The 25503-nt window shown below is 41.6% G+C and overlaps 1 protein-coding gene across 1 annotated transcript in view; it reads right to left on the bottom strand.

Annotated features, from left to right (window-relative positions):
* The window catches only part of TTN (titin), a 277391-nt gene that overhangs the window by 50346 nt on the left and 201542 nt on the right, over positions 1-25503 (bottom strand). Inside the window, exons 271-312 of the mRNA XM_060409682.1 lie at positions 25240-25388; positions 25121-25153; positions 24828-24957; positions 24439-24738; positions 24039-24356; positions 22686-22982; positions 22277-22576; positions 21877-22191; positions 21643-21791; positions 20275-20425; positions 19903-20184; positions 18345-18647; positions 17553-17855; positions 17170-17451; positions 16769-17068; positions 16375-16677; positions 15971-16279; positions 15575-15856; positions 15158-15457; positions 14781-15074; positions 11709-14675; positions 11061-11381; positions 10681-10965; positions 10283-10582; positions 9668-9970; positions 8923-9198; positions 8519-8818; positions 8124-8426; positions 7671-7970; positions 6895-7182; positions 6237-6533; positions 5846-6148; positions 5444-5749; positions 4071-4358; positions 3685-3975; positions 3306-3593; positions 2365-2952; positions 2160-2264; positions 1527-1724; positions 1124-1420; positions 436-1023; positions 42-344 (exon numbers count right to left, since the gene is read on the bottom strand). Of these exons, the coding sequence (XP_060265665.1) occupies positions 42-344; positions 436-1023; positions 1124-1420; positions 1527-1724; positions 2160-2264; positions 2365-2952; positions 3306-3593; positions 3685-3975; positions 4071-4358; positions 5444-5749; positions 5846-6148; positions 6237-6533; positions 6895-7182; positions 7671-7970; positions 8124-8426; positions 8519-8818; positions 8923-9198; positions 9668-9970; positions 10283-10582; positions 10681-10965; positions 11061-11381; positions 11709-14675; positions 14781-15074; positions 15158-15457; positions 15575-15856; positions 15971-16279; positions 16375-16677; positions 16769-17068; positions 17170-17451; positions 17553-17855; positions 18345-18647; positions 19903-20184; positions 20275-20425; positions 21643-21791; positions 21877-22191; positions 22277-22576; positions 22686-22982; positions 24039-24356; positions 24439-24738; positions 24828-24957; positions 25121-25153; positions 25240-25388 (14595 nt within the window). The remainder of the gene's footprint in view (positions 1-41; positions 345-435; positions 1024-1123; positions 1421-1526; positions 1725-2159; positions 2265-2364; positions 2953-3305; positions 3594-3684; positions 3976-4070; positions 4359-5443; positions 5750-5845; positions 6149-6236; positions 6534-6894; positions 7183-7670; positions 7971-8123; positions 8427-8518; positions 8819-8922; positions 9199-9667; positions 9971-10282; positions 10583-10680; positions 10966-11060; positions 11382-11708; positions 14676-14780; positions 15075-15157; positions 15458-15574; positions 15857-15970; positions 16280-16374; positions 16678-16768; positions 17069-17169; positions 17452-17552; positions 17856-18344; positions 18648-19902; positions 20185-20274; positions 20426-21642; positions 21792-21876; positions 22192-22276; positions 22577-22685; positions 22983-24038; positions 24357-24438; positions 24739-24827; positions 24958-25120; positions 25154-25239; positions 25389-25503) is intronic.

Here is a 25503-nt window from a genome sequence, read left to right as displayed (position 1 = left end):
GCACTCCCCAAAAAGCTGTGTTGAAAAAGATAAATACTCACAGGCAACATCTTTCATTAGAACAGGATCTGAAGCATTGCTAGGTGGACCAATTCCTGCTTTGTTCTCTGCACTGACTCGGAACTCGTAGGTGTTTCCTTCTTGCAGTCCTGTCACTTTGCATCTGAGATCAGAAACTGGAGTCTTTGTTGCTCTCACCCATCGCAAGCTTTTCTTCTCTCTCCTTTCTACATGATACCCTGTGATCTCGCTGCCACCGTCATCCACTGGTCTTTTCCAGCTGATAGTGGCAGTGTTTTTAGTGACATTGGAAACCTCTGGCTTTCCAGGGGGGCCAGGTGGACCTGAAAAGGAAGCAAATTTGTGAGAAATCTATGATTTCCTAAGCTCTGCTGCAAAGGTTTATGCATCAATTCCCTTATATGCTGTACTTACCAAATCTGTCTACCATTTTGACAGGTTCAGACTGTACGGGTTCTCCTTTGCCATACTGGTTTACAGCTGAGACCCGGAAGACATACTCATTTCCTTGGATAAGTTTGGTTGCCACATGCCTGCAAGACTGAATATCTTCGGCAACCACTGTCCACAGAAGTCGGCTGGTTTCTCTCTTTTCCAGGACATAGGACTTAATTGGTGAGCCACCGTCTTCCAAGGGAGGTGTCCATGTGAGTGTTGCTTTTTCAGCAGAAACATTACTGATTTCGATGGGGCCTGGGGGACCAGGTACATCAAGCACTGTCACCTTCACATGTTCACTCTTTGTGCCAAAAGGATTAGTTGCAGTGATGGCGTATTCACCAGCATCTTTTCTAGTCGCATACTTGACAGCAAGCATGGAAGATGTTGGGGTTGAAGTTATCTGAACAATATCTGATGGTCGTATGTCTTTTCCGGCCCTGGACCAACTGGACTTTGGAAGAGGCTTGCCAAGAATGCTAATGGCACTCAGAATGATGGTATCTCCTGCTTTAACTGTTAGCCCATCTTTTATTGTGGGATCAAGAACAATGGTTGGTGCCTCTGCAAAGGAAACAAAAACAAACAAACATTGTAATCAGAAAAGGAAGGTGGCTTAATATACTGTTTTTTCGAATGTGCATAAAAAATAAAATAGACCTACCGTATTCATCTTTGCAGATAATGGTTCCTGTACTTTCTGATGGAGCACTGATAGCACCTGCTGTATTCTTTGCTCTAATTCGGAATTCATATTTTCCACCCTCGACAAGGTCAGTAACAGTAAAGGCACAATCTGGGACATTAACATGGTTGGCTTTCGTCCAGGATTTAGAGGGAAGATCTCGCATCTCTACTATATACCCAGTCAGCTTATGGCCACCATCGTATTTAGGTTCAGTCCAGACGAGAGTCACTGAATTCCTTGTTACATTGATAACCTCCGGTTTGCCAGGAGGATCTAAAATAAAGCAACAAACGAACCAACCCAGTCAGCCACACACCAATGTTTTCTCCATGAGGAAATACAAAGAGACATCATGCAAAGTCTCTGTATAATGACTTACCAATTGGATCAAGGGCCACAACTGGCTCTGACGGCAGGCTTGGTTTGCCTACTCCTGCTAAATTGATTGCCATAACTCGGAACTCATATTCCAGACCTTCAGTTAGTCCCGTCACTTTGAATTCTTTCATCCTAATAGGAGTCTTATTAGCTCTCTTCCACAAAAGGCTGTTTCTTTCCTTGAACTCGATGTGATACCCTATAAAAGACCCAGTGATGTGTCAGTTCCCAGAGAAAGCACAAATGTAGCCTGATTTTCAAATACACACATACACAGAACAAATAATCATTCTTGTTGGTATCTACACTTTTATTACCTAGACATAGGGATATTTTTAGCTCCTGGAATAGACTTACTTATGGCACCTTCTGTTGAAACATTTTAACGTATAAAAATAGATACTATCATTTAGAAAGCCTTTATTAACTATTACATTAGGAGTTTTCATGCAAATGAAGTTAGCTTAATGAATTAGCATACTTAATTCTTAATGTTCTGAATGCATGATGAACTGAAAAAAGGGACATATGCTTTTGGATGTGCAGATAGTACTATAAGAAGTAGCACAGATTCAGCTTGTTTTCGGGGAGGAAGATTAACGTAAACGCTCTAGGATAAGAGCCAACAAAATACCTGTAATTGGAGAGCCTCCAGTTTTCCTGGGGTCAGTCCATGTTAGAGATACGGAGTCATGTCTGACATCCACGATATTGGGAGGTGGGGGAGCATCAGGCACATCTAGGAAAAAGCAGATAATTCAAGATTTATAATCAGGAATATATTTGAAATGAACTGGAACCACGTTCTGCTTTATGTTTTCTGACCTTGAGACACTTACCAAATGGGTGTCTGGCAACAATTGGCTCCGATTTCAGACCCTCTCCTACACCGTATTTATTCTCGGCACTGACCCGGAAGGTGTATTCCATCCCCTCGTGGAGTCTCATGACCCTGAATGTGGTTTTCTGGACGGCTGAGGCACAAGTCACCCACTTGTTGTTTACAGAATCTCTCTTCTCTAGGATGTAGTTGGTGATCTCAGAACCTCCATCGTCCTTCGGAGGACCCCACTTTAAGGTTACGGCTTCTGCTGTGACTTCTTCAAATTTGATCGGTCCAGTGGGGATGCCAGGCTTGCCGACAACTTTTATGGTGAGAGTCCCTTCCTTGGTGCCAGCCACATTCTTCAGTGTGATTGTGTATTTTCCAGCATCAGATTTTCGGCAATCATATACGACAAGAGTGGTGTTAACTGCAGATGATTCAACACTGACTCTTGTGTCTGTTGCTAGAGGGTCTTCCCCTTTCTTCCAGGTCACGGATGGAACTGGCTTGCCTTTTATGGGGATCTTAAGACGGAAATTGCTGTTTTCTTTGGCCAAGTAGCACAAATCAGGTAGGTCCTTTAAGTCAAGGTCAGGAGCCACTGTAAAACAGCAGAGATAAGTCATTTTTTAATGCCAGGCAGTTAGTTTTTTCAGATCATTATAGTTTTTAGAGGGTTTTTATGTAAGCCAGGGAATAGGGCTCAAGAGCACTTTTAGTTTTTTATACGGAGCATTTTAAAAGTCTCTATAGAATTTGTTACGATGTTATTTCTGTTTTATGCTTTGGTTTTTTGGCCATTTAGCATGTAGGATCTTAACTCCCAGACCAGGGATCGAACTTGAGAACCCCATGTATTGGAAGGTGAAGTCTTAATCACTGGACTGCCAGGGAAGTCCCAAGAGTGCACTTTTGATGACAAAGGGGAAATGGAGATGATGGCTAAGGGCTTACCGACATCATCCTTCGCCACAGCAGTGATTTCACTTGGGGTGCCTTCTCCATTTTCATTCTCAGCGCTCACTCGGAAGGTATATTCCTTCCCTTCAGTCAAGTCTTTTGTGGTGTACTGTAAGCTTAATGATTTCATGACTCGTTGCCACTTATTTTCTTCAGTCAGGAAATCAACGACATATCCAGTGATTCGACTTCCACCATCGCTGCGAGGTTTCTTCCAGCCTATGCTGCAAGATGACTTGGTGACAGAGGTCACCTTCAGGTCCACCACTGGTCCAGGGGTTTCTAGAGCAAAGGAGAAATGATGAGTCTAAGCCCCAGAAAACCGAGGTAAGGTGTCACTCAGAGTGATGGGGTGGTAGCCTCATTTGCTTACCGGAAGCTTTGACAGCATCACGTGTCTCACCGGGATCACCAATGCCATACTCGTTTTCAGCAAACACCCTGAAGAAGTAGGATTTTCCCTCCTCCAGGTTGGATACTCTGAAGCTTGTTTTTGAGCACTCTGTTGTTACAGTAGACCAGGACTTCCTCTCTGCATCACGCTTTTCTACCACATAGTTTATGATGGGGCTTCCACCATCAATAATGGGAGGATCCCAGGTAACATAAGCAGAGTCTTTGGATATTTCTTTGACCGTCACATTGACGGGTGGCCCAGGAGTATCTGAATAAATAGCGGGTAAATAAGAAATGAATACCTAAAAAACACATTGGCTACATTTTAAACATATATATGATTGTTTCTCCATGTAGACTTACCAAGCACTTTCACTACAATGGTATATTCCTTTTTACCACAGCTGTTCTCCAGAGTCAAGATGTATTTTCCTGCGTCATATTTGTTCACCTTTTCACAGCGCAGGAAGGTGTCAAAGTCAGTGGACTTTATGTCCAGTCCAACCCTTTCTCTTAGATTGACGTTTGGTTTAGACCAAGTTATCTTGGGAGGTGGACGTCCTTTCACTGGCACGTACAGTCTCATGGTAACTCCAGCACGCAATATGAGGGTCTTCCTCAAATCAGCATCAAGTTCTCCTTCAGGTGGAACTGTTCACCATTGGAGTGAAGAACGTTAGAGTAATGTGTATTTCCAAGGACTGGCCTGATAACTCCTAAAATATGTTTCTGATTTCTAGTTCTTAAAAGAATTCTTAATATAATCCTCAAAACTTTTACCAACTATCTTAAGACTCTGTAATAATTACTGACCTTTCTATTTTCTAGTATCCTATGGCCCAACCCATGTTTTCCCTGGAGGATCTGCATCTCCTTATCTCATGAACCTTACATACTCTTAAACTCTCTGTATTTTACAAGTAGATGACTGATTTTGGGCTTTCTTCCAGTGAAAGCACTCTGCTATACACTCTGACTTTCTTTATTTCTTTGTAGGAAGAAAAGTACACAGTGGGTGAAGTGTAATTCAAAGTAGTAGGAGCATTGATTAGGGAGAATAAGTGAATACAAGAAATGGTGGGAAAAGAAATTAAGATGGAGAGGGGTGGATTAGAAGAGAAAATAAAAACCTAAGAATAATAAATAGCTCACTGCTGCTGCTGCTAAGTCACTTCAGTCATGTCTGACTCTGTGCAACCCCATGGACAGCAGCCCACCAGGCTCCTCTGTCCCTGGGATTCTCCAGGCAAGAATACTGGAGTGGGTTGCCATTTCCTTCTCCAATGCATGCATGCATGCTAAGTCGCTTCAGTCGTGTCTGACTGTGCGACTCTATGGACAGCAGCCCACCAGGATCCTCTGTCCCTGGGATTCTCCAGGCAAGAGTACTGGAGAGGGTTGCCATTTCCTTCTCCGAAATGGCTCACTACTTATTTTTTAAAAAAAAACAACAACTTTTTATTCTCAATAAAATCCCTATATTCCATAATCTTTTGAAGACAGGAAATTCTCAGGTAAGTAAGAAAAGCATTTCAAAACCACAAATCACCTTGCCTTCCATTTGGCTTGTTACACAGTACCATAAAGTACCAACCCAGCTCTCCTACAACATACTTCTAGAGTTACCAACCCTAAAACTTGTAAATAAATGAATCTACATAGAGGAGTTCTATATATTCCTTCTTACAGTATGACTGGTGAAAAGAGTTCTGTATATTTCTCCTGGTAATACTTACTTAAAATGTCCTTGGGACAGTGTTTGTCGGGCACATCGCTGGGGTCACTGTATCCAATCTTATTAACGGCATACACACGGAACTGGTATTCTGTGTTTTCCATTAGGCCAGTAACCTCAAAGCGGGTTTTCTGGAGCTTCTGTGGTAAATTGCACCTCACCCAGTTATCCGAATCAGCTCGTTTCACTTCAACAAGGTAACCAATGATAGGACTGCCCCCGTCATAGGCTGGCTTGCCCCAAGATAGACTCACAGAGCTCCGGGTTGTGTCATATACTTTGGGGAAAGCCGGTGGTCCAGGAGGATCTGAGGATGATAATAGAAAAATTTCATTAAAATGTCATTCCTGGTTGTTGAATGCTGATTATCACACAGCTGTGGGACTCTTCCACGAAAACTTACACAGAGGATCTTGGGCATAAACAGCTTTGGAGGCATCACTGGGTTTGCCTGGTCCAGCCTTGTTGATGGCTGTAACTCGGAACTCATATTCTGTGCCTTCTTGGAGACCTGTTGCTTTTATTGTTCTTTCTATCACAGGTTTTCTGTTGACTTTAGTCCAGTTAACTGCGTGGGTTTCCCGCTTTTCAACCAAATAGCCGGTGATGGGGGAGCCGCCGTCATCTGCTGGGGGCTTCCAGCTGACTGTCATGTGGTCCTTGGTTACGTTGCTAATAACAGGGGGGTCACAGCGTCCAGGAGGGTCTGCAGAGGTTAACCGACAGGTTTATGTCCCGGTCTAAAAGGTAATATTTAAAAAGCAGAATGAAAAACTGCAGGAAAACGTTCTTACCGTATGGGTTTTTGGCAATTGCTGGCTCAGTTAAGATTGGGTCGCCCACTCCGTATTTATTTTCAGCACAAATTCGGAACTGGTACTCGTGGCCCTCTATCAGTTTCTCCACACTGCAGCTGGTGATGGGCACAGTAGCAGAGACTTGAGCCCAGTTGGGTCTGCTCGTTTCACGTTTGTCAACAATGTAGTTGGTGATTTCTGAGCCTCCATCTTCAAGAGGAGGTTCCCAAGAAAGCATTGCACGATCCGAATACATTTTGTTGATTTTAACAGATGCTGGAGGACCTGGTTTATCTGAAAGGATAAGAAAGAAAAGTTAAGTCTTTTTCCCAAACATATGAAATAGGGGATGAACAGAGTGGAGGACTGGAGACCCGGGTTGCTGTCTTTATACTGTTATTAACTTCCCATATGACCTTGCAAGTTACTTTTCTCCAGATCTTAATTTCCTCATATCTAAAATTAAGTATCTGGAATACGTGATCTCTAATGGTCTTTTCAGCTGTAAAACACGACTGTTCTGTGTTGAGAATAATTCCATGATGACAAAAGATACATCAAGTTAGGTATCTTTGCTCACATGTTATTTTGTAAATTCTATGACATCACATTAACCAAAGTAAAGCCTGAGAGTCTAGTGAAGTGTTTTAGTTACCTAATACTTTGAGCTTGATAGTAGCTGATTTGGAGCCACTTGGGTTTTCAGCAGTGATGGTGTAGTCCCCTGAGTCTTTCCGGGTCACACTGAACAGCTCCAGGGTGCACAGGTTCCGCTTCGTGGCCATCTTGATCCCTTCCGATGGTTTCAGCAGTGTGCCATCCTTCTTCCAAGAGATTGTGGGCTTCGGTTTGCCAAAGACAGTAGCATCCAGGCAAACGTTGGTTCCAGCTTTCACAGTAAGCAAAGATTTCATAGCCACACTCAGGTCTATCCTGGGAGGCACTGGAAAGAAGTAAGATAAAGGGATTTAATATATGCAAAGCTATATTATATAATGCTTATTTGTAAAAGTGAGAAATAAATAGGCTATCTTTTTCAAGATGGGATTTTCTTAAAGTAACTATTCATTATAAAAGAAATACAAGTTTAATGCCAAAATTTGATAATGCTGACAGTATAAAAAAAAGGAAAGATATTATCCACCATCCCAGCATCCTGAAAGCTTCACTCTTATCACTTTGGTGCATTTTTGGGGGGCATCTTTCTGTGCACGTGTATGGTTAAAAGTATGTGGTCTTCACGGTTTGCTGTCTTTTTAGTTTAACATGTTATTAAGATTCTCTATAATCATAATTTTTAATGTCTGTATACAAAGTACCTATCATTTTATTTGTCCCTATTTTCATAGATGTAGATTTAGTTTTTTATTAGGGGAAACATATATTATGAGTGATGTCTTCCTTTGCCTAGAATGTCCAACAGAATCTTACCACTTTCTGCCATGATAGTCACTGGATCGGAAGGTTCAGAAGGCTGGCTAATATTTACTGCGGTCTTGGCAATTGCTCTGAATTGATACTGAGCATTCTCTTCTAAGCCAGTCACTGTGAACTCTTCCTGGGGAATCTGGTGAGGTGAAGTATTACACCGTATCCACTTATCACCAGGAAGTTTGCAAGCTTCTACGAAATAGCCAATAATTTTGCTGCCTCCATCATGCTTAGGACGAGCCCAGACAAGAGATACAGTACTCTTGGAAACATCAATGACTTCAGGCTTGCCAGGAGGATCTAGAACCAAAAGAGATATTCTTAGCATTTGTCTTAACAGCAGAAATGTTCTTTTTCACTGTATCACCCAGAATATATTCCTGAATGGAAACAGTAACATTTAGAGATGCCAAGATTTAAATGTGTCCTCATAATACTTAAAAAAATAATTACCAATTGGAGTTCTTGCAGTCACATATTCAGTTGGTTTGCTGGGTGGGCTGGATCCAGCTTTGTTTAGGGCATAGATTCTGAATGAATACTCAAGGCCTTCTACCAGGCCAGCACAGGGATATTCAGTTGACCGGACAGGAGTGTCATTGGCTTTCACCCAGAGCAAACTGTTTCTTTCTTTGCGTTCAATCAGGTAACCAGTGATGGGGCTGCCTCCATCGCTGTCGGGCCTGTCCCATGCCACGAAGATGCAGTCTTTGTTGACTTTAGTGACGCGTGCGTTCTTGGGTTCACTGGGAACACCTGGAGATGAAGACCAGGGAAATGTCAGTTTCCAGCCTACGCAACAGATTAGAAAGAAAGCAGTTCAGTTTTTCATCCTGAAAGGAACATACCAAATGGGAACTTAGCCACCATCTTGGGAGACGTGAGAGGCTCTGAAATGCCAAATCGATTCTCGGCACGGACCCGGAAGATGTACTCTTGGCCTGGGATCAGTTTCCCAACCCTGCAGTTAGTTTTTGTCACTGACGCTAGCGCTGTCACCCAGTCACCTCGGCTCACGTCACACTTCTCCACAATGTAATTGGTGATGTTGCTGCCTCCATCCTCCAGAGGAATGTGCCAGGACAGGGAGCAGGCATCAGCGTCTATGTCAGAAATGTCAAACGGAGGCTGGGGGGGTCCAGGAGCGTCTGCGTGAACCAAGAGGAGAGAAAAGGTAAGGATAGGAATGGGACTGGAAAAAATGCTTCTGATCTTCACATGTGGATGGCTGTTTGTCTAATGCTGAACCTACCCATGACGATGACTTTGATTTTCTGAGTGTCTGTCCCAGAACTGTTCTCTGCAGTGAGGCTATAGTAACCGCTGTCTTTCCTAGTAACATCTTTTATGATCAGAATTGAAGAATTGTCTGCTTTATGCACAGCCAGGTGGCTGGAGGTAACAACGTCATCTTCTCCTTTTTTCCATTTACAGACCGGATTAGGCTTTCCATACACATGGGCTTCGATTCGGAGTTTCTTCCCAGCTTTGATAGTAATTTGCTCTGGCATGAGGATCTTGGGTGGCACTGAAAGTAAGATGAAGATACATTAATTTTGTGGGGAGGTTAAATTTCCTCTAATGAGGAACTATACTAGTGTTTTTCAAGTGGTGAATAACAACCCATTAGCAGGTTCCAGGGGATGTTTGCATCACTGCTAATACTTTTTAAAAAGAACCAGATTGAATTGAAAATACCAGAGTCTAGCATACATAATAAGGATGGGTGTTGCTCTAAGAAACTTCTTTTTAAAGTTATATATATATATATATATATATATATATATATATATGTATGTATGTATGTATGTGTGTACTGTGTCATGATTTAAGTTGTTTTACCATGCGTTGTGGGTGTAAATGTTTGAAAACCACTATTCTCTCCTATATTTCAGGTATTTCTGGAATTAGATTCTTCGGGGATAAATGTTTCCACGTCAAAAGAAAATTCTTGTAAACTATTATCACGTGATAAAAATGACTCAGTGTCCACTTACACAGCTGTTCCTTGGCTTCGTACACGCCTTCAGCTTCTCTCGGCAAACTGACTCCCACGGCATTTCTGGCCGCTACTCTAAATTTGTATTTCTTCCCTTCCTTGAGGCCAGTGACAACCAGGCTGAGGTCCTTCACCACTGAGTACTCTGTCCAGCGATCTGCAGGCTGCTCCTCTTCCCTGTAACTAACGATGTAGCCGTCGATTTTAGCGCCTCCATCACGCAGGGGTGGTAACCAGGCTAACACAGCGCTGTTCTTTGTCATTTCAGTAACCTCGAGTTTCCTGGGTGGATCCGGCTCACCTGGAAGAAAAACGTGATTAAGAAAAAACTGTCCAGGTCGCCAAATCCATCCCTTTGTAATATACATTAATGTTTTCATATGCCACCTGCTTCAAAGTATGTGGGAAATGTGATTCGGGCTGTTGAGAGTAAAAAGTACTCGATGAGGCAGATCAAAAGTCTTTAGTGAGAGAGTTAGATATTCTTTTGTGCTGTGTAGGTTTCTATGAGTTAAAGCCCTTTAGGGTTTTGGTATCTGGTAACTGTTTGGTGTCTTGACTTGACTGAAGTCGGGGACTGGGGTTAAGAGAGGGGAGAAAGGATGTGACTTACTTAGAGGGTCCGTCGCAAGCACTGGTTTGGGGACATCTGTTGGGACACCAGGGCCATACTCATTGACAGCAGTCACTCTGAAGAAATATTCTGTCCCGGGGACAAGATTGGTGACGTGGAAGCTCGTTTTCTTCACTTCTGGGGTGACTGTCGACCATGTCTTTCTCTCGGCCTCACGTTTCTCCACAATATAATGTGTCACCTGGCTCCCGCCATCATTCTCGGGAGGGCCCCAGGAAATGTGGCACGATGTTTTAGTGACATCTGAAACTTTTAAATCAGACACGGGCCCAGGGGTATCTGTAAAGAACCACAAGATTAGATATATGAGTTCCCTCAGCCTCCTGATTAACTAAGGAGATTTTTGAAGGGGAAGAAGACAGTTTTTCACCACCCACCTAATACTCTGACATTCACAAACACGGCCTTTTCTCCCGCTGGGTTCACAAGCGTCAAAGAGTATTTTCCTGAGTCGTCACGCGTAGAATTGGGGATGACAAGGAAGGCCATGGTGTCAACCAAATCGACCTGTCCCTTTCTGACCACATTATCAATACCCACTTTTCTCCAGGTGACCTTAGGGGCTGGTCGCCCTCTCACGATGGCAAATAGTCGGATGGGGCATCCTGCCCTCACGGTGACCAGTTTTCTCATGCTGGCATCCAAGTCAATCTCCGGAGGTTCTACAAATGACATGAAGGCCATTAGTTGACTTCAGAATGTGGGGAAGTCATGTGAGAAGTGAAACAATGAACCAAGTGATAACCTAGGGCCTCACCTAGGATTTCTTTAGGTTTAATAGCATCCTTTAGTTCTGCAGGGCGCCCGATGCCAACTTGGTTTTGGGCACAAACCCTGAACTCATATTCCTGGTTTTCATCCAAGCTGGTCACGGTGAATTCCATGCGGACAAGTTGCGCTGCAGCATTGCACCTTTTCCAGCCTTCATCCGGTGACATGTCTGCTTTTTTAGGTCTCATTTCCACAACATAGCCAATGATTGGTGCACCACCATCATACACTGGTTTTCCCCAACCAAGAGTTATGGAACTTTTGGTTGTATCAACCACTTTGAGATTGGTCGGTGGACCAGGTGGTTCTGAAAGTAAATTACGTAAGAATAAATTTACATTTGGTTAACCACTACTAGTGATATGTTAATGTATAATTTTATACAGTCTATTCTTAATTAACCACAGATAGTACATTCAATTTCTCAGTTGCTAACTAAGTCCTCCTTATTTTCCTTTGTAAATTTAGAATCTACCATTGTTCGTATATTTTAGGTGGTTTGGTAAAAGATCTATTTGGAAAAATACCGGCTAAGATAAAGTTTTGATGTTGTGGATTTAACTTACTTGTCTAATACCTCTGCATTTGAGATTAAGAGTTGATATAATACCAAAGAAAAACAAGAACATCATACCTATGGGGTCTTTTGCCACCACTGGTCTTGACGGCAAGCTTGGTTCTCCAATTCCAACTTCATTTTCTGCCTTGACACGGAACTGATACTCATGTCCTGGAAGGAGATTCTGTACTTTCAGACGTCTCTCGGGAATTGCACTCTTGTTGACAGGGACCCATCGCACTGAATGTTTTTCCTTTTTCTCCAAATAGTATCCTGTGATGGACTTTCCACCATCATATTCAGGTGGCGTCCAAACCACAGTCATCTCTTCTTTGCTTACTTTAGTGACTTCTGGGGGATCAGGGCGACCAGGTTTATCATATTTGGTTTTTGCAATGACTGGCTTAGTTTCTGTTGGAGGCCCTGTGCCTATCTTATTTTCTGCACGGACTCTGAAGATATATTCATTTCCTTCTATGAGACGTGTTACTGTAGTACCAGGTGTTAAGATAGTAGAGGAAAAGGTGGACCAAACCATTCTCTTGCTCTCACATTTTTCTAAAATATAATTTTGGATCTCACAGCCACCATCATCCTCCGGTGGATCCCAGCGAAGAGAACACCTGTCACTACACACATCAGTAATTTTCAGATTTCTTACAGGGCCAGGCTTATCTAAAACATTCACAGTGGCAAAGGCCACGAAACTGCCAGCCGTGTTAGTTGCTGTAATTACGTATTTACCACCATCACTTCGCTTCGCTTTAGTGAGAGAAAATTTAGACGAATCACCGCTGGTGTCAATCTTGACCCTTGGTGATCTTGTTAAGTCTGTAGCATCTTTGTCCTTGGTCCATGAAACTTCTGGAAACGGTTTGCCTCTAACACCTGCCTCAAGTCGAATGGTGTCTCCTGCTTTGACAGTGAGCACACCACTTAATTTCAGATCAAGTACTGGTTTCTGTAGGTCTTCCTTCACAACAACTTCCTCTGTCTTTACCCAGTCACTTTCCCCACCTTCATTCTTTGTTTGCACTCTGAACTCATAAATCTGGTTTTCAACACATTTGTCAACCATGTAGTGGGTTTCTTTAATGCTTCCTTTATGCACTCTTTCCCAATCAGGAGAACCCTTCAGCCTCCGTTCAACGTGATATGATAGATTTGGGCTACCACCATCATAATCAGGCCGCCTCCATTTTAGATAGACAAATGTCTTTCCTTTATCTGCAATATGAAGGTTTTCGGGCTCCCCTGGTCTATCAATAGGGTTAATAGCCAGAATTGGAGTTTTGGTTTCAATGGTTGGCCCAACACCTACTTTATTCTCTGCACAAACTCGGAAATAGTATTCGTTGTTGGCTAAGAGGTTGGCCTTGATTAATCGCTTAGTGACATCTGAGGCGACAATTGACCAGCCTTTCTGATTTGGTTTGCGATATTCCACTATAAAGTTTGTTATTTCTGAGCCACCATTGTCTAGTGGGTTTTCCCAAGAAATTGTACAGTTCTCTTTGGTTACATTGGTGACCTTTAAATTCTGGCAAGGCCCGGGTCTGTCAAGGACATTAACGATAGCAAAACCCTGGGCATGTCCACTGCTGTTCTTGGCCGAGATGATGTACTTGCCATGATCAGCTCTAACAGCTTCTTTAATTTGTAACTCAACACGAGGTAGGTCATGAATTATGTTAACCCGCTTATCTCGGACCACTGCTTTGCCTTCCTTGGACCAAGTTATGTCTGGTTCAGGTCTGCCTTTGACCCGAGCAAGAATGCGGATAGTCTGGCCTACTCTGACGGTGATGACATCACGACAGGTTACGTCAAGTTCTACTTCTGGAGGATGAAGGATGTCCTTTGCAATTACAGATTCTGCTAGTTCGCGTGGCTCTCCTTCTCCCACAATGTTAGCTGCCTTTATACGGAATCTGTATTCATTTCCTTCGATGAGTCCAGGTACCCTAAAGGCACACTGCCTAATGAGTTCATCTTTGTTAATCCTGTTCCACTGTGTTGTCCCAGCTTTCTGACATTCTACAACATAGCCCAGAATGGGGCTACCACCATCGCTGAGAGGCTTTGTCCATACCAGATCAGCTGATTCTCTGGTCTTGTCTTTCAGCTTAGGATTAATAGGTGGTCCAGGTGGTTTGATGGGCCGGCAAGCTTTTATTGGATCAGAACTTGGGGATGGATTGCTTAGTCCTGCAAGATTCTCAGCAAACACTCTAAACTCATATGTATTTCCCTCATAGAGTCCAGTCACTCTGAACTTCAGGTCCGCTAGAGGAGTCTTGTTGACTCGCACCCATTTGCCTGTTACTTCTCGACGCTCCAGATAGTAACCAGTTATTGGACTCCCGCCATCAGATTTTGGCAGGGTCCACGCCACTGTTGCAGCATTTTCCGTAACGTCAGTAACCACTGGTTTACCAGGAGGAGATGGAGGACTAAATTTATGTTTAGCAACAGTAGGTACAGAGTCAAGAGGAGGGCCGATACCAATCTTATTCTCTGCTTTCACTCGGAAGACATATTCATATCCCTTTTGCAGGTGTGGGACTTTCAACTTTGTCTTGCTGCTACCTGAAGATACCACACCCCATGTATCTTTCTTTGTGTCTTTTTTCTCAACGATGTAATTTATCACAGGGCTTCCTCCATCATCCTTAGGTGGCTGCCATGATATGGTCATATATTCAGGGGTAACTTCCAGGATATTAATAGGGCCTGTTGGTGGACCAGGAACATCAAGAACAGTAAGATGTACGGCTACTGTTTTGGTGCCGGCTGCATTGGACACTGTGATCTGATATTCCCCGGTGTCTTTCCTTAAGCAGTTCTTAATGGTGAGTACTGACGAGAAGTTGTCAGTCTCAACTGTATAGTGTTCATCTGTTTTAATCTCATTCCCATCGGTTGTCCACTTTGCAGTAGGAATGGGCACGCCTCTTATAATGGCAGGGAATCTGACTGTAGTTCCGGCTTTTACCACAAGGCCTTCAATTAATTTCACATCCAGCTCCACAGATGGAGGCACTGGAAAGTAAACACGAGGAAATTAGATTTTGCTTTTGATGATATGGATAATATCACAATATAAATAATTTTAAAAGAAAAAAATAGTGCCAATCTAAAATTTACCTAGTTTTTCTTGACATTCTATTGGGATAGTTGTGTCAGGGAGACCAAGACCCACAATGTTTTCAGCTTTTACCCGGAATCTATAGGTCTTTCCTTGTTGTAGTCCAGTAACAACACACTCTAAGTTTGTCACGGTCTTGAACTTAATCCAGTCTTCGGTGCCCTCTTCCTGATATTCTACCAAATATCCTGTGATTGGAGAGCCACCATCGCGGTCTGGCTTATTCCAAACAAGGGAGACTTCAGTCTTGTCAACATCCACATGGTGTAGGTTCTTGGGTGGCCCTGGGGGATCTTTTCAGAAGAAGTTATGATGAATAAACAATATTCTCAAAGACAGTCAAACAGTACTTTTGTATCCAAAGAGAGCAACTTACGTAGGGGATCCACAGCTTTGACGGGTTTAGGTGTTTCTACAAAGGGACCACGTCCATACTGGTTCTCAGCAGCGACTCGGAAGACATACTGATTGCCTTCATTAAGATGCTTAGCCAAGTGACTCTTTTTCTTTGATGTAGTTGAAAGAGGTGACCACTGGGCACTGGCAACATCTTTCCTCTCAACCACATAATTTGTAATAACAGAACCACCATCGTCCAGGGGTTCCTTCCAAGTAAGGTAACAAGAATCTTTCCTTATTTCACTGACTTCCAGATCTCTAGGTGGCCCAGGCTTATCTGAAAAGTGTTAAATACAGTTATGTAAGTGATTTGATCCAGCTAAGAACTCAAAATGTATTGAGTTACATTTATATGTTATTGCATTAAGGACATCACGAGCACTAAAATTCTTACCTAATACGAGTACTTTTACTGAGACAGTTTTTGAACCAGCTGGATTCTCCACTGTTAAGGAGTAAATGCCACCATCTTCATGGGCAGCATTACGAATTTCAAGCTTGCTGCCAACTGGAGTAACATCAATTCTTGCTTTAGTTGGAGCCTCTCTGTCTTCCTTTTTCCAGGTTACTTTTGGGAATGGCACTCCTTTGATGACGGCACTAAGCCTTAGAGTATCACCAACCCTTATGTGTTGTTCTCTTGCCATGTTGGCATCAAGAATCAACTCGGGGGGTTCTAGAATAAAGAGAATGGTACTTTCAGATTTGCTTTGTTCATGTACTTTACAGTTAAGCATAGACAATGAAACCTGTCTTCCTTGCAGAGGCAACTGAGAATGTCTGTACTCACCGAGCCTGTCTTTTACTAGCACTGGCTCAGGAACATGAGCTGGATCTGACTCGCCAGCTGCGTTAACTGCTATTACTCTGAACTTATAGGATTGACCATCCCGAAGACCGGTCACTTTATAGTTAGTTTCAGGACAAGACTCAGGAGTGTGATTGGCTCTTTTCCATTCTTCATCTCCAACTTTCTGGTACTCAACAATGTAACCCAGAATCTTGCTCCCACCATCACGACGTGGTGGTTGCCAGGTTAGATCAACTGAATTACATGTTGTATCTATTGCTTCAGGATTAACAGGTGGACTTGGTTTAGCTACATAACAAAAGAGAAAATCAAAACAGAGTTAGAATATAGCTGGAAACAAACTCAGATAAAATGAAAGCTGAAAGAATGCTTTAGTACTATACCAATTGGGTCTTTAGCAAAGACTGGTTTGGATGGTGGACTTGGGTCTCCAATACCAATTTCATTTTCTGCAGAAACCCGGAATTCATAGTGACACCCCTCTAGGAGATCAGGAACCCTAAATTTAGTGTGTGGATGGATAGGCTCTTTGGTAACTCTAGCCCATACTTTGGACATAGTTTCCCTCTTTTCCAGGATGTAGTTTGTGATGGGCTTTCCTCCATCATGTGGCTGGTTCCAGGAGACTAATGCAGAGTCTTTGGTAACTTCTGTAACGATTGGCTGGTCAGGTGCATCAGGAACCCCTAAAACAAACATTAGCACAATGTATTAGAGATTTAATTCTTCCGTAACAACAGCAAACATTAAATCACTGAAAAGAAATACGATGCATACTGAAGCGATCTTTGGCTTTCATTGAATCAGACACCAGAGGATCACTTATTCCATACAGGTTTTCAGCATGTATCCGGAAAATATAATCTTTTCCTTCAAGCAGTTTAGAAACTTTGCATGTTGTTTTGGCACTTGCAGATGTCACAGGCATCCAAACGTCTTTGCCCACCTCCTTCTTCTCAATAATGTAATTGGTAATTTCACTGCCTCCATCATCTAAAGGCGGCTTCCAAGAGATAACCATGTAATCTTTTGTCACCTCATCAAAAATAACTGGTCCTACTGGTGGTCCAGGACGGTCTGAATAAAAGGAAAAAAGAAAAACCACAGCACAAAATGTTATTTCCACTTTTGCTCCGGAAAGAACAGAATGTTTCTCATACTTGCTAAATAATACTTACCAACAACATTAACTTGACAGATACCCTTCCTGGAGCCTGTACTGTTCTCCACAACCACACAGTATTTGCCAGAATCTGAACGCTTGGCCTTGAGCTTCTCTAGAGCAAGCGTTGTCGGGGTGGTCTTTATATGAGTGCGGTCATCTTCCAGCACATCAGCTTCATCTTTGAACCAAGAAACTTTAGGCTTTGGTTTGCCTGAGTAACGGCCAGTGAGGGCGAACGCTTCACCAACTCGAACTGTGAGCTTATCTCTGAAGTCGAGGTCAAGCGTTGGAGGAGCTGAAATGTATAATGATAAAGGCAAATCAGTCTGACTGAGGTCTTACAGTAAATCTGCATGTGTACAAGTTTTCAGAGTGTAAGCTGCATTTGACACATACCCAGCTCATCCTTGCAAGTGATTGGCTTGGTGCAAAATGATGGTTTGCCTTGTCCAACAATATTGACAGCACTGACACGGTACTCATAGGTATCACCTTCTTTTAAGCCTTTCACAGTGTACTTCCGGCTCATCAAGTTGTCACTTGTAACTTTGTGGAACTTCTCAGTTCCAATGAGACGGCTTTCTAGGACATAGTTGATGATTTCAGATCCGCCATCATACTTAGGGGGATTCCAAGTCAACGTGACAGAGTCTTTGGTAACTTCTTTGACTTCCAGGTCTTCAGGACGCTCTGGTACAGCTACAGGTGTGGAGTGACAGTGAGAGAAATGTTAAAAATGTAGGAGAATGTGGTAAATATTACTTTCTGAGGATTGCATTTAAACATTAAACTATTGGTAAGTGACGAAAGAGATCTCAACATAAAATGAGTAGCTAAAAGGGATCCAATACAGTCTGATTTCCAGATGACAAAATAGAGGTTAATTGAGACCAGGTAATTCAGGAAAGTTCTCCAGAGCTGGTAGTTTCAGAGTTAGGAAACTGCTTCATGTTTATGCCATTAAGTGAAAATTTTAAAAGGACAGTATTATATGGAAGGATCTGAGGCATATGTATTCCCATAACCTCTTTCACAGTCACATTCAAATAGAACCAACATCAGATACTGAGTATTTGTCAAATGAAAGAAATGTTTGGCATTTATTTATACATCTATTTTGTCACTACAGTCTTTGATTAAATGAGTGAAGAAGTGATTAAGGATGAGATTGTTTTAAACTGTACTTACTGATTGGATCTCTTATGACAATAGCATCTGTGGTCTCAACAAATGGGCCCATGCCAATACTATTTTCAGCCGCAATTCGGAAAAAGTAGGCTTTTCCTTGAATGAGACCCTGGACGGTAGCATTGTGTCGGGTAACTGTGTATGTCACTGGGGTCCATGCCCTGCGGTCAGCTTCCCGCTTTTCAATGACATAATTGGTGATGGGAGAGCCTCCATCATCTTCTGGTGAGAACCATGTCAGCTTGCAGGAGTCATTGGTCAGGTTGTGAGCCAGGAATGGTATTCCAACAGGACCTGGTACATCTAGAAATAAGAGGGGAAGGTTTCTAGTTGTTTGACTTCAATGAACTATAGGGCTCAATATTTGTTACCTTCCGTTTTTAAAAGGGAGACAAAAATACTGTTATGAAAAAAATAAGATTTTGTGTTTATTAAGGTTTGTTTGTTCTTTCTTTCCTGATGTCTATATCCAACCATATTTTAAAATAAAGTAAGTTTGCGGTAGTTACTGATTGCCCCTGTTTTAACAGAGACTTATGGAACAGCTTTATATACACACACACACACATATATAAAAATTTTTCAGTAATTTGTGAGTCAGATAAGAGGGTGATGTTGGGAGGAAAGTGCACAGAGGGAGACGGGAGAAGGGTGAGGAGCGGCATGACTATTTTTTGTGTTTAGTTTACTCTCCAGAAGGAAAAGGGGGAGAGAATTTTATCAGGGTGATCAGTGAACCTGAGTAGCACAGAAGACCCCAAATCTCAGAATGACCCGTGAGACAGATGGTTGCAGTTTAACCTGGAAATACACCAGTTTGTAAAGTAACAGCCATTGGACAGAAGAATTGCTCAATGAGATTGTTTCTTCATGCCATTTTCATTAATAAAACAAACCAGTTTCATAATATAAATTATGCTCAATAGAGAACTGGTTATTTTAACATAAGAATTGGGTGTTTGGAGTATGGCTGAGCCTAGAGACATGCTGAGAGAGAGATCTGAGTGGGAAGGCTTCACTTTCTGAGCAAATCACTGGAAGAGAGCAGTCAGAGAGAGGTGGGAACAAGCCCTGCAGAGTTCAAGTCAGTATTCAGGGACTAGAAATGCAATATTGATAATCCAATATGATGCTTCTCTTTGATTAGAATGTGTACAGCTTCAAAGGGATTTTTGCATTATTATAATAAATAGCAGGTCCTATGATGTGAAAAATGGTCAGTCTTATTAGCAAACTGTTAAACATTCTTGGACATTTGCAGGAAAGTTGCTTTTATGAAGACTATATGATAATACAGTAAATGCTTATGGTAGCATGCTATATAAAAAAGGCAACATACAGGACTTCATAGTAGGAGTACAGCCATGTTAAAGTATATATTAGATAAATAGTAAGGAGGGAATTTTAAAAAATGCTAATAATAGAGGTCAACGGGATTGTGGGTAATTTCTCTTATTTTCCAAAATATTTGTAATATAGTTTTCTTAATAGTACATCTTTCTTGTAGCTGAAATAAAATGTTATTTTTAAAAGATGTGTGGACAAACTCAGTTTTTACCTAATACATCAACGATAATTGTCTTCTTTCTTTCCCCTGCTGCATTTTTAGCAAGAAGAGAATAGACGCCTTGGTGGCTCCTCTGGCAATTCTTGATGACCATGGATGAGCTAATGGCTGTGCTCTCAATGGTGGCCTCTTGAGGTAAAGCTCTTTCATTCATGTTCCAGGTAACAGTTGGAGGAGGCTTTCCAGACACATAGGCGATGATCCGAATCACCCCTCCAGCATGGACTACAATTCTATCTCTGACGCTGGCATCTAACTGAAGGTCAGGTAATTCTGGAAAACAATTGAAAAATAGTAAGTGTGCTTTTCATTTCCAATCCAAAATGCAAACATTGATAAAATAATAGAAACATCAGTAATTACCAAGTCTATCCTTCATTTCAATAGCATCTGTGACTTCTCCAGGCTCTCCAATGCCGGCAATGTTGACTGCTCTAACTCTAAATCTGTAGAATGCTCCTTCTTTCAATCCTGTCACAACAAGTTTGGTTCCTCTCACTTCTTTATCTTTAGCCTAGGGAAAAGTCACAGCCATTTTATGATTAGAATACAGTGTGTGACATGAGTGCTCAGTTATGTCTGACTTTTGGACTACCTTATGGACTGTAGCCTGCCAGGCTCCTCTGTCCAGGGGATCTTCCAGGCAAGAATACTGGAGGGGGTTGCCTTTCCTCCTCCAGGGCCTCTTCCTAGCCTAAGGATCTAACCCATTGTCTCTTATGTCTCCTGCCTAGGAAGTGGGCTCTTTACCATTGTGCTACCTGGGAAGCCGCTAGAATACAGTAATGCTTTCTTATCTGTGGTTTTATTTACCACAGAATTCACTGGGAATCTGAAAATACTAAATGGAAAAAAAGTTTCCATAAGTAAACAATTCATCAGTTTTAAACTGAGTTCCATTCTGAGCAATATAATGATATCTTGGGTCATCCTGCTCCATCTCTGCTTGGGAAGTGAACCATCTGGCTTCACTGGTGGCTCAGTGGTAGAGAATCCGCCTGCCAATGCAGGAGACACAGGTATGATCCCTGAGTCAGGAAGATCTGGAAAGAAAAAGGCAACCCCCTCCAGTATTCTTATCTGGGAAATCCCACGGAGAGAAGCCTGGTGGGCTACAGTCCATAGGCTCGTAAAGAGTCGGACATGACTTAGCAATTAAACAACAGCCCCTAAACAACAATAACCTGCCCATTAGTATAAGAAAAACCATGGTATATAGAGAGAGCTCAGTATAATTCTTGGTTTCAAGCATCCATTGGGGGTCTTAGAATGTACCCCTTGGGGATAGAAGGGGATTACTGTAGTTCTTTGTTTTAATAGCTTTCCAAAGTGTAACAATAGCATATTTACTCTCTTTGGGAAAATTGTTAATTTAGGTTTAATGGATCAGATATTATAGGTAAATACTGAATGGAAGCAATTATGTTTTAAAATATTGTCAAATGATTGAAAAAACTGTACTGTACTTATTCCACTTTTTTAAGCTTTAGAGCCAAAAGGTTCATAATAATAAAACAAGTTTTTTATAATTAAATTTATTTTTAATTGAAAGATAATTGCTTTAAGGACAAATTTTGATTAAAATTTTGATATAAGATGTCTGGATTATCAGTTAAAATATTTTTCTGATTTCTTAATTAAAAAAATACAGGTAGGAATGAATGGGATTGATAATAACTATACATGTTCAGTTTATTTACAGTATATTCCCATCATGCCAAGTTTAGCTACCTTTTCCCATTCTTCTTTTCCTTCTTCTTTATATTCAACGATATATCCTGTTACTCTGGACCCACCATCTTTTAGTGGGGGGGACCACTCCAGATCCGCAGATGATTTAGTCCAGTCTGTAACTTTGGGAAATGGAGGGCCAGGAGGTGCTGGAAAGAACAAGTAGCCATTATTCTTGACTTTTCCATGGTACTTTAGGAAGAAAAAAGAAAAAGGAATGGTTTGAAGGCTTACCAATTGGATCTCTAGCAGTCGTTGGGTCTGATGGCAGACTTGCTGGCCCCACACCGGCAGCATTGATGGCGTATACTCGGAATTGATAATCAGAACCTTCAATGAGACCAGTCACTTTGTAAGAAACACCCAAAGTCATGGCTTTGATAGGATCTCGGTTAACTCTCTTCCATCTCTTTGTAGTTGTGTCTTTCATTTCTAGCCAATATCCGGTCACAGGAGAGCCTCCATCGTATTCTGGCTCTTCCCAATTGACAGTCATGGAGTTTCGAGTCACACTGCTAACTGTTGGCTTATCTGGTGCTCCAGGGACAGCTGTGACAAAAATCACAGTGATTTATAAGAAATTATGAAAGACAAAGACAATAATGACTTTGAGTGTGAAATACGTGATACTTACAGAAGAGGTTTCTCGCTGTCTCAGGTTCGCTGTCAAGAGGCTCCCCAATGCCATATTTATTCTGGGCCATGATTCGGAATACATACTCATGGCCTTCTAACAACTTAGGAATTGTGTATGTGCATTCTTTGGGCTCACTGGAGACACGCACCCATGTCTTCCTGTTAGCTTCTCTTTTCTCAATTACATAGTTTGTAATCTTAGACCCACCATCGTCTATAGGTGGAAGCCAAGATAATGTCATTTGATCTGCTGAGACAGATTCGAACTTTATTGGTCCCACTGGAGGGCCAGGGCGACCTAAAATGGTTTTAAAAAAGAAAAGCTTTTAAGGGAAAGATCTTAAAACCAAATATTACGTTTATGAACAGAAAGTCATGTAGTTTTAATAAAATCATGTCATCTTTACCAAGGACATTCAGTCTCATTTCCTTTGATGCTGTTCCCAGATTATTCACAGCTGTGATGGTGTATAAGGCAGTGTCACTCCTGCGAGACTGTGGGATCACTAGGGTGCAAGTATCATCCACCACCAGTTTGTTGACATGGGTATCATAGACAACAGGTTCTTTGTTATCAGGCTTCTTTGGAGGAGCTTTAAACCAGGTTAGTGTTGGAAATGGCACACCTTTAATTTTGGCCACAATGTTAACATCAGTTCCTTCTTCAACCTCCATGAATTCTTTCAGCTCAATTGCAGGCGGGCCTAGATTATTAAAAAAAAAAAATTGTCATTAGAAACATAAAACACTAAAGGATAAGAAGTATTGAATAGAATTCATAAAGAACAGATCTGTCTTCAGCTAATTTGTACCAGTTTGGGGACAGGCATAGGTGGTCATCATACTTTCTTCATCTCTATGTAGCTGTGTATCAGCTATTGCCTCTCTCTTACCTGGCATCATTATGATGGTAGATACTGAAAGATGTGCAACTGTAGTAAGTAGCTTAGGCTTGGGAGTTCTTTTATGATATTCCCTAATATTTATTCAGAGTAATGAGGGGGCCTATTTTGTTCTGAGATGAATTCTCCTTTTAAGAAATATAACTGCTAGTCGAGGCAGAGCAATTTTCCCTTTTTCATGAATTTAGTATGAGGATGTGCAAAGTGGGTGGTGAGTACCACTTTCCTAAGTTTAGAAGAGAGAGCTAACAAATACACAGTAGCAGAGATGGTAACAGTAATTACAGGAAGAATTATTAGCGTATTTCTGTGGATATTTTATCTCTTAAAATGGATGTATCTTTTTTTCAAACAGAGAAAAGTCAACATAGCTTTAATAAAACCCGTGTAATCTTTACTCAAGGACACTCAGTGTCATTTCCTTTGATGTTGTTCTCAGATTATTCATGGTTATCATGATATGTAAACAAGTTTCTTCTTCTCAAGTAGAGAGAGAGAGACTTGACTGTGAATATAAATGGGCCCTGGCAGTTGCTAAGAAAATAACTGGTTACTTTCTGTCCCTTTTGAGGAGCATACAGAGGAGCTGTTTTATCTTTTGGTAAGTAAAACAGCCTATTGTGGAGAAAAATCAGAGTAAGGAAATTCCACACAGTATCTCCTTTTAGTAAAGGAAAGGTAATCTGCAAGGAAATGCAATAATTCTGTGGGAGCTAAGTGATTAGGTAACAGGCCCGTGTCCAGACTCAACCCATGGGAGCTTCCAATGCACAGAGCCATCTTTTTTATTTTGGATTTTTGAGTATCTAGGTAGGCATCCATAAAGAGGACCTTCTCTGATCACGTGTTGGTACGTACATGTCTGGTCTCTGATGATCACGGGGCCAACAGTGGCTGAAGGTTTGCTGACTCCTGCCGCATTGACGGCTTTGACTCTGAACTCGTATTCCCCACCCTCGATGAGGTCTTCCACGGTAAATTCCAGTTCTTCCACATCACGCTTATTGCACTGTCTCCATGCTTCTTTCTTTTTCCCAGTAGGATCCCATGCAAGGCACTCAACAATATAGTGGGTGACAGGGGAGCCCCCGTCATTCTTTGGGGGTTTCCATGACAGGTGTACGGTGTTCTTCGTTACAAGGCCAATCTTCAGTTTAATAGGGGGATCAGGAGGATCTTTAAAAACAAAGTATGAATCGTTTACAACAATACATTTCAAGTTTGGGAAGCTAATTTAATCTTTGACTTAAAAACTTACATATTGGGTCTCTGGCAGTGGTCCTCTGAATCGTTTCCGCGGGAGCACCAACACCAAAACGGTTTTCTGCCCGCACGCGGAAGAAATATTCCTGTCCGGAGATGAGGTCAGGGACGACAAATGAGGTGCTTCCACAGTTGGGATTGACTTTAGTCCAAGCTTTTCCGTCAATAGTCCTCTTCTCGATAACATAGCCTTTGATCCTGTCTCCTCCGTCATCATCCGGCATCTTCCATGAAAGTTTGCAACTGCCCCTTGTGATGTCACTGACTTTCAGATCTTTGGGTGGCCCTGGTACATCTGTTGGATCCAAATCACAATGTAAAAAGTGCTATCTTGTTTAAAATAATTTGTTCTTACTCCATAATAACTTTTAAAGCCTTTCTTACCCATGACTTTAACTCTGCAATTTGCTGTCTTTTGTCCGGCTTTATTCTTGGCTGTGATGCTGTATTTGCCTGAATGAGATCGTTTACATTCCGGAATAATAATTACTGATGAATTTTCAGCAGTCTCCAGCTGTACAAAGAAAGCAGTAGTCATACAATGAATGATCATGTTGATGTGTGGCAAAACCAATAAAATATTGTAAAGGAAAAAATAAATAAATAAAAAAGAAAGAAATAACAGCAGTATTGAAGTCCATCAGATTCTGAAATCATTTCAATTTTCTTTTTCTTACCTGTGCATCTTCAGGTATATCATGAACCCCGTCCTATTAGAAAATAAGAGAATCAGTTATAGTGTAAATATTCCTAAGAGTGATGCAGTGGGAGATGCAGAGAATTATAATTTTCTTACCTTCATTGCCTTCTTTGCCTTTCCATCAAATTCCCAAGATGATTTTGGTGTTGGGCGTCCCTTAATGACGGCAGGAATCCTAATCTGTGTGCCAGCCTGACAAATCAGACAGTCTTGTGCTCCAATGTCAATGAAAACTTCTGGTACCTCTGAAATACCATGGTTAATATAACAGGATTTAGCTCACCTTTTTCAAAAAAGTAATTGGCACATCTTCAGTAAATGAATCAATTTCATAATAAGATCAAAAGATGAATACAAAAA

This window comes from Ovis aries, chromosome 2, assembly GCF_016772045.2.
Source record: "Ovis aries strain OAR_USU_Benz2616 breed Rambouillet chromosome 2, ARS-UI_Ramb_v3.0, whole genome shotgun sequence".
NCBI classification, from domain to species: domain Eukaryota; kingdom Metazoa; phylum Chordata; class Mammalia; order Artiodactyla; family Bovidae; genus Ovis; species Ovis aries.
This window is presented reverse-complemented; position numbering and strand designations above follow the sequence as displayed.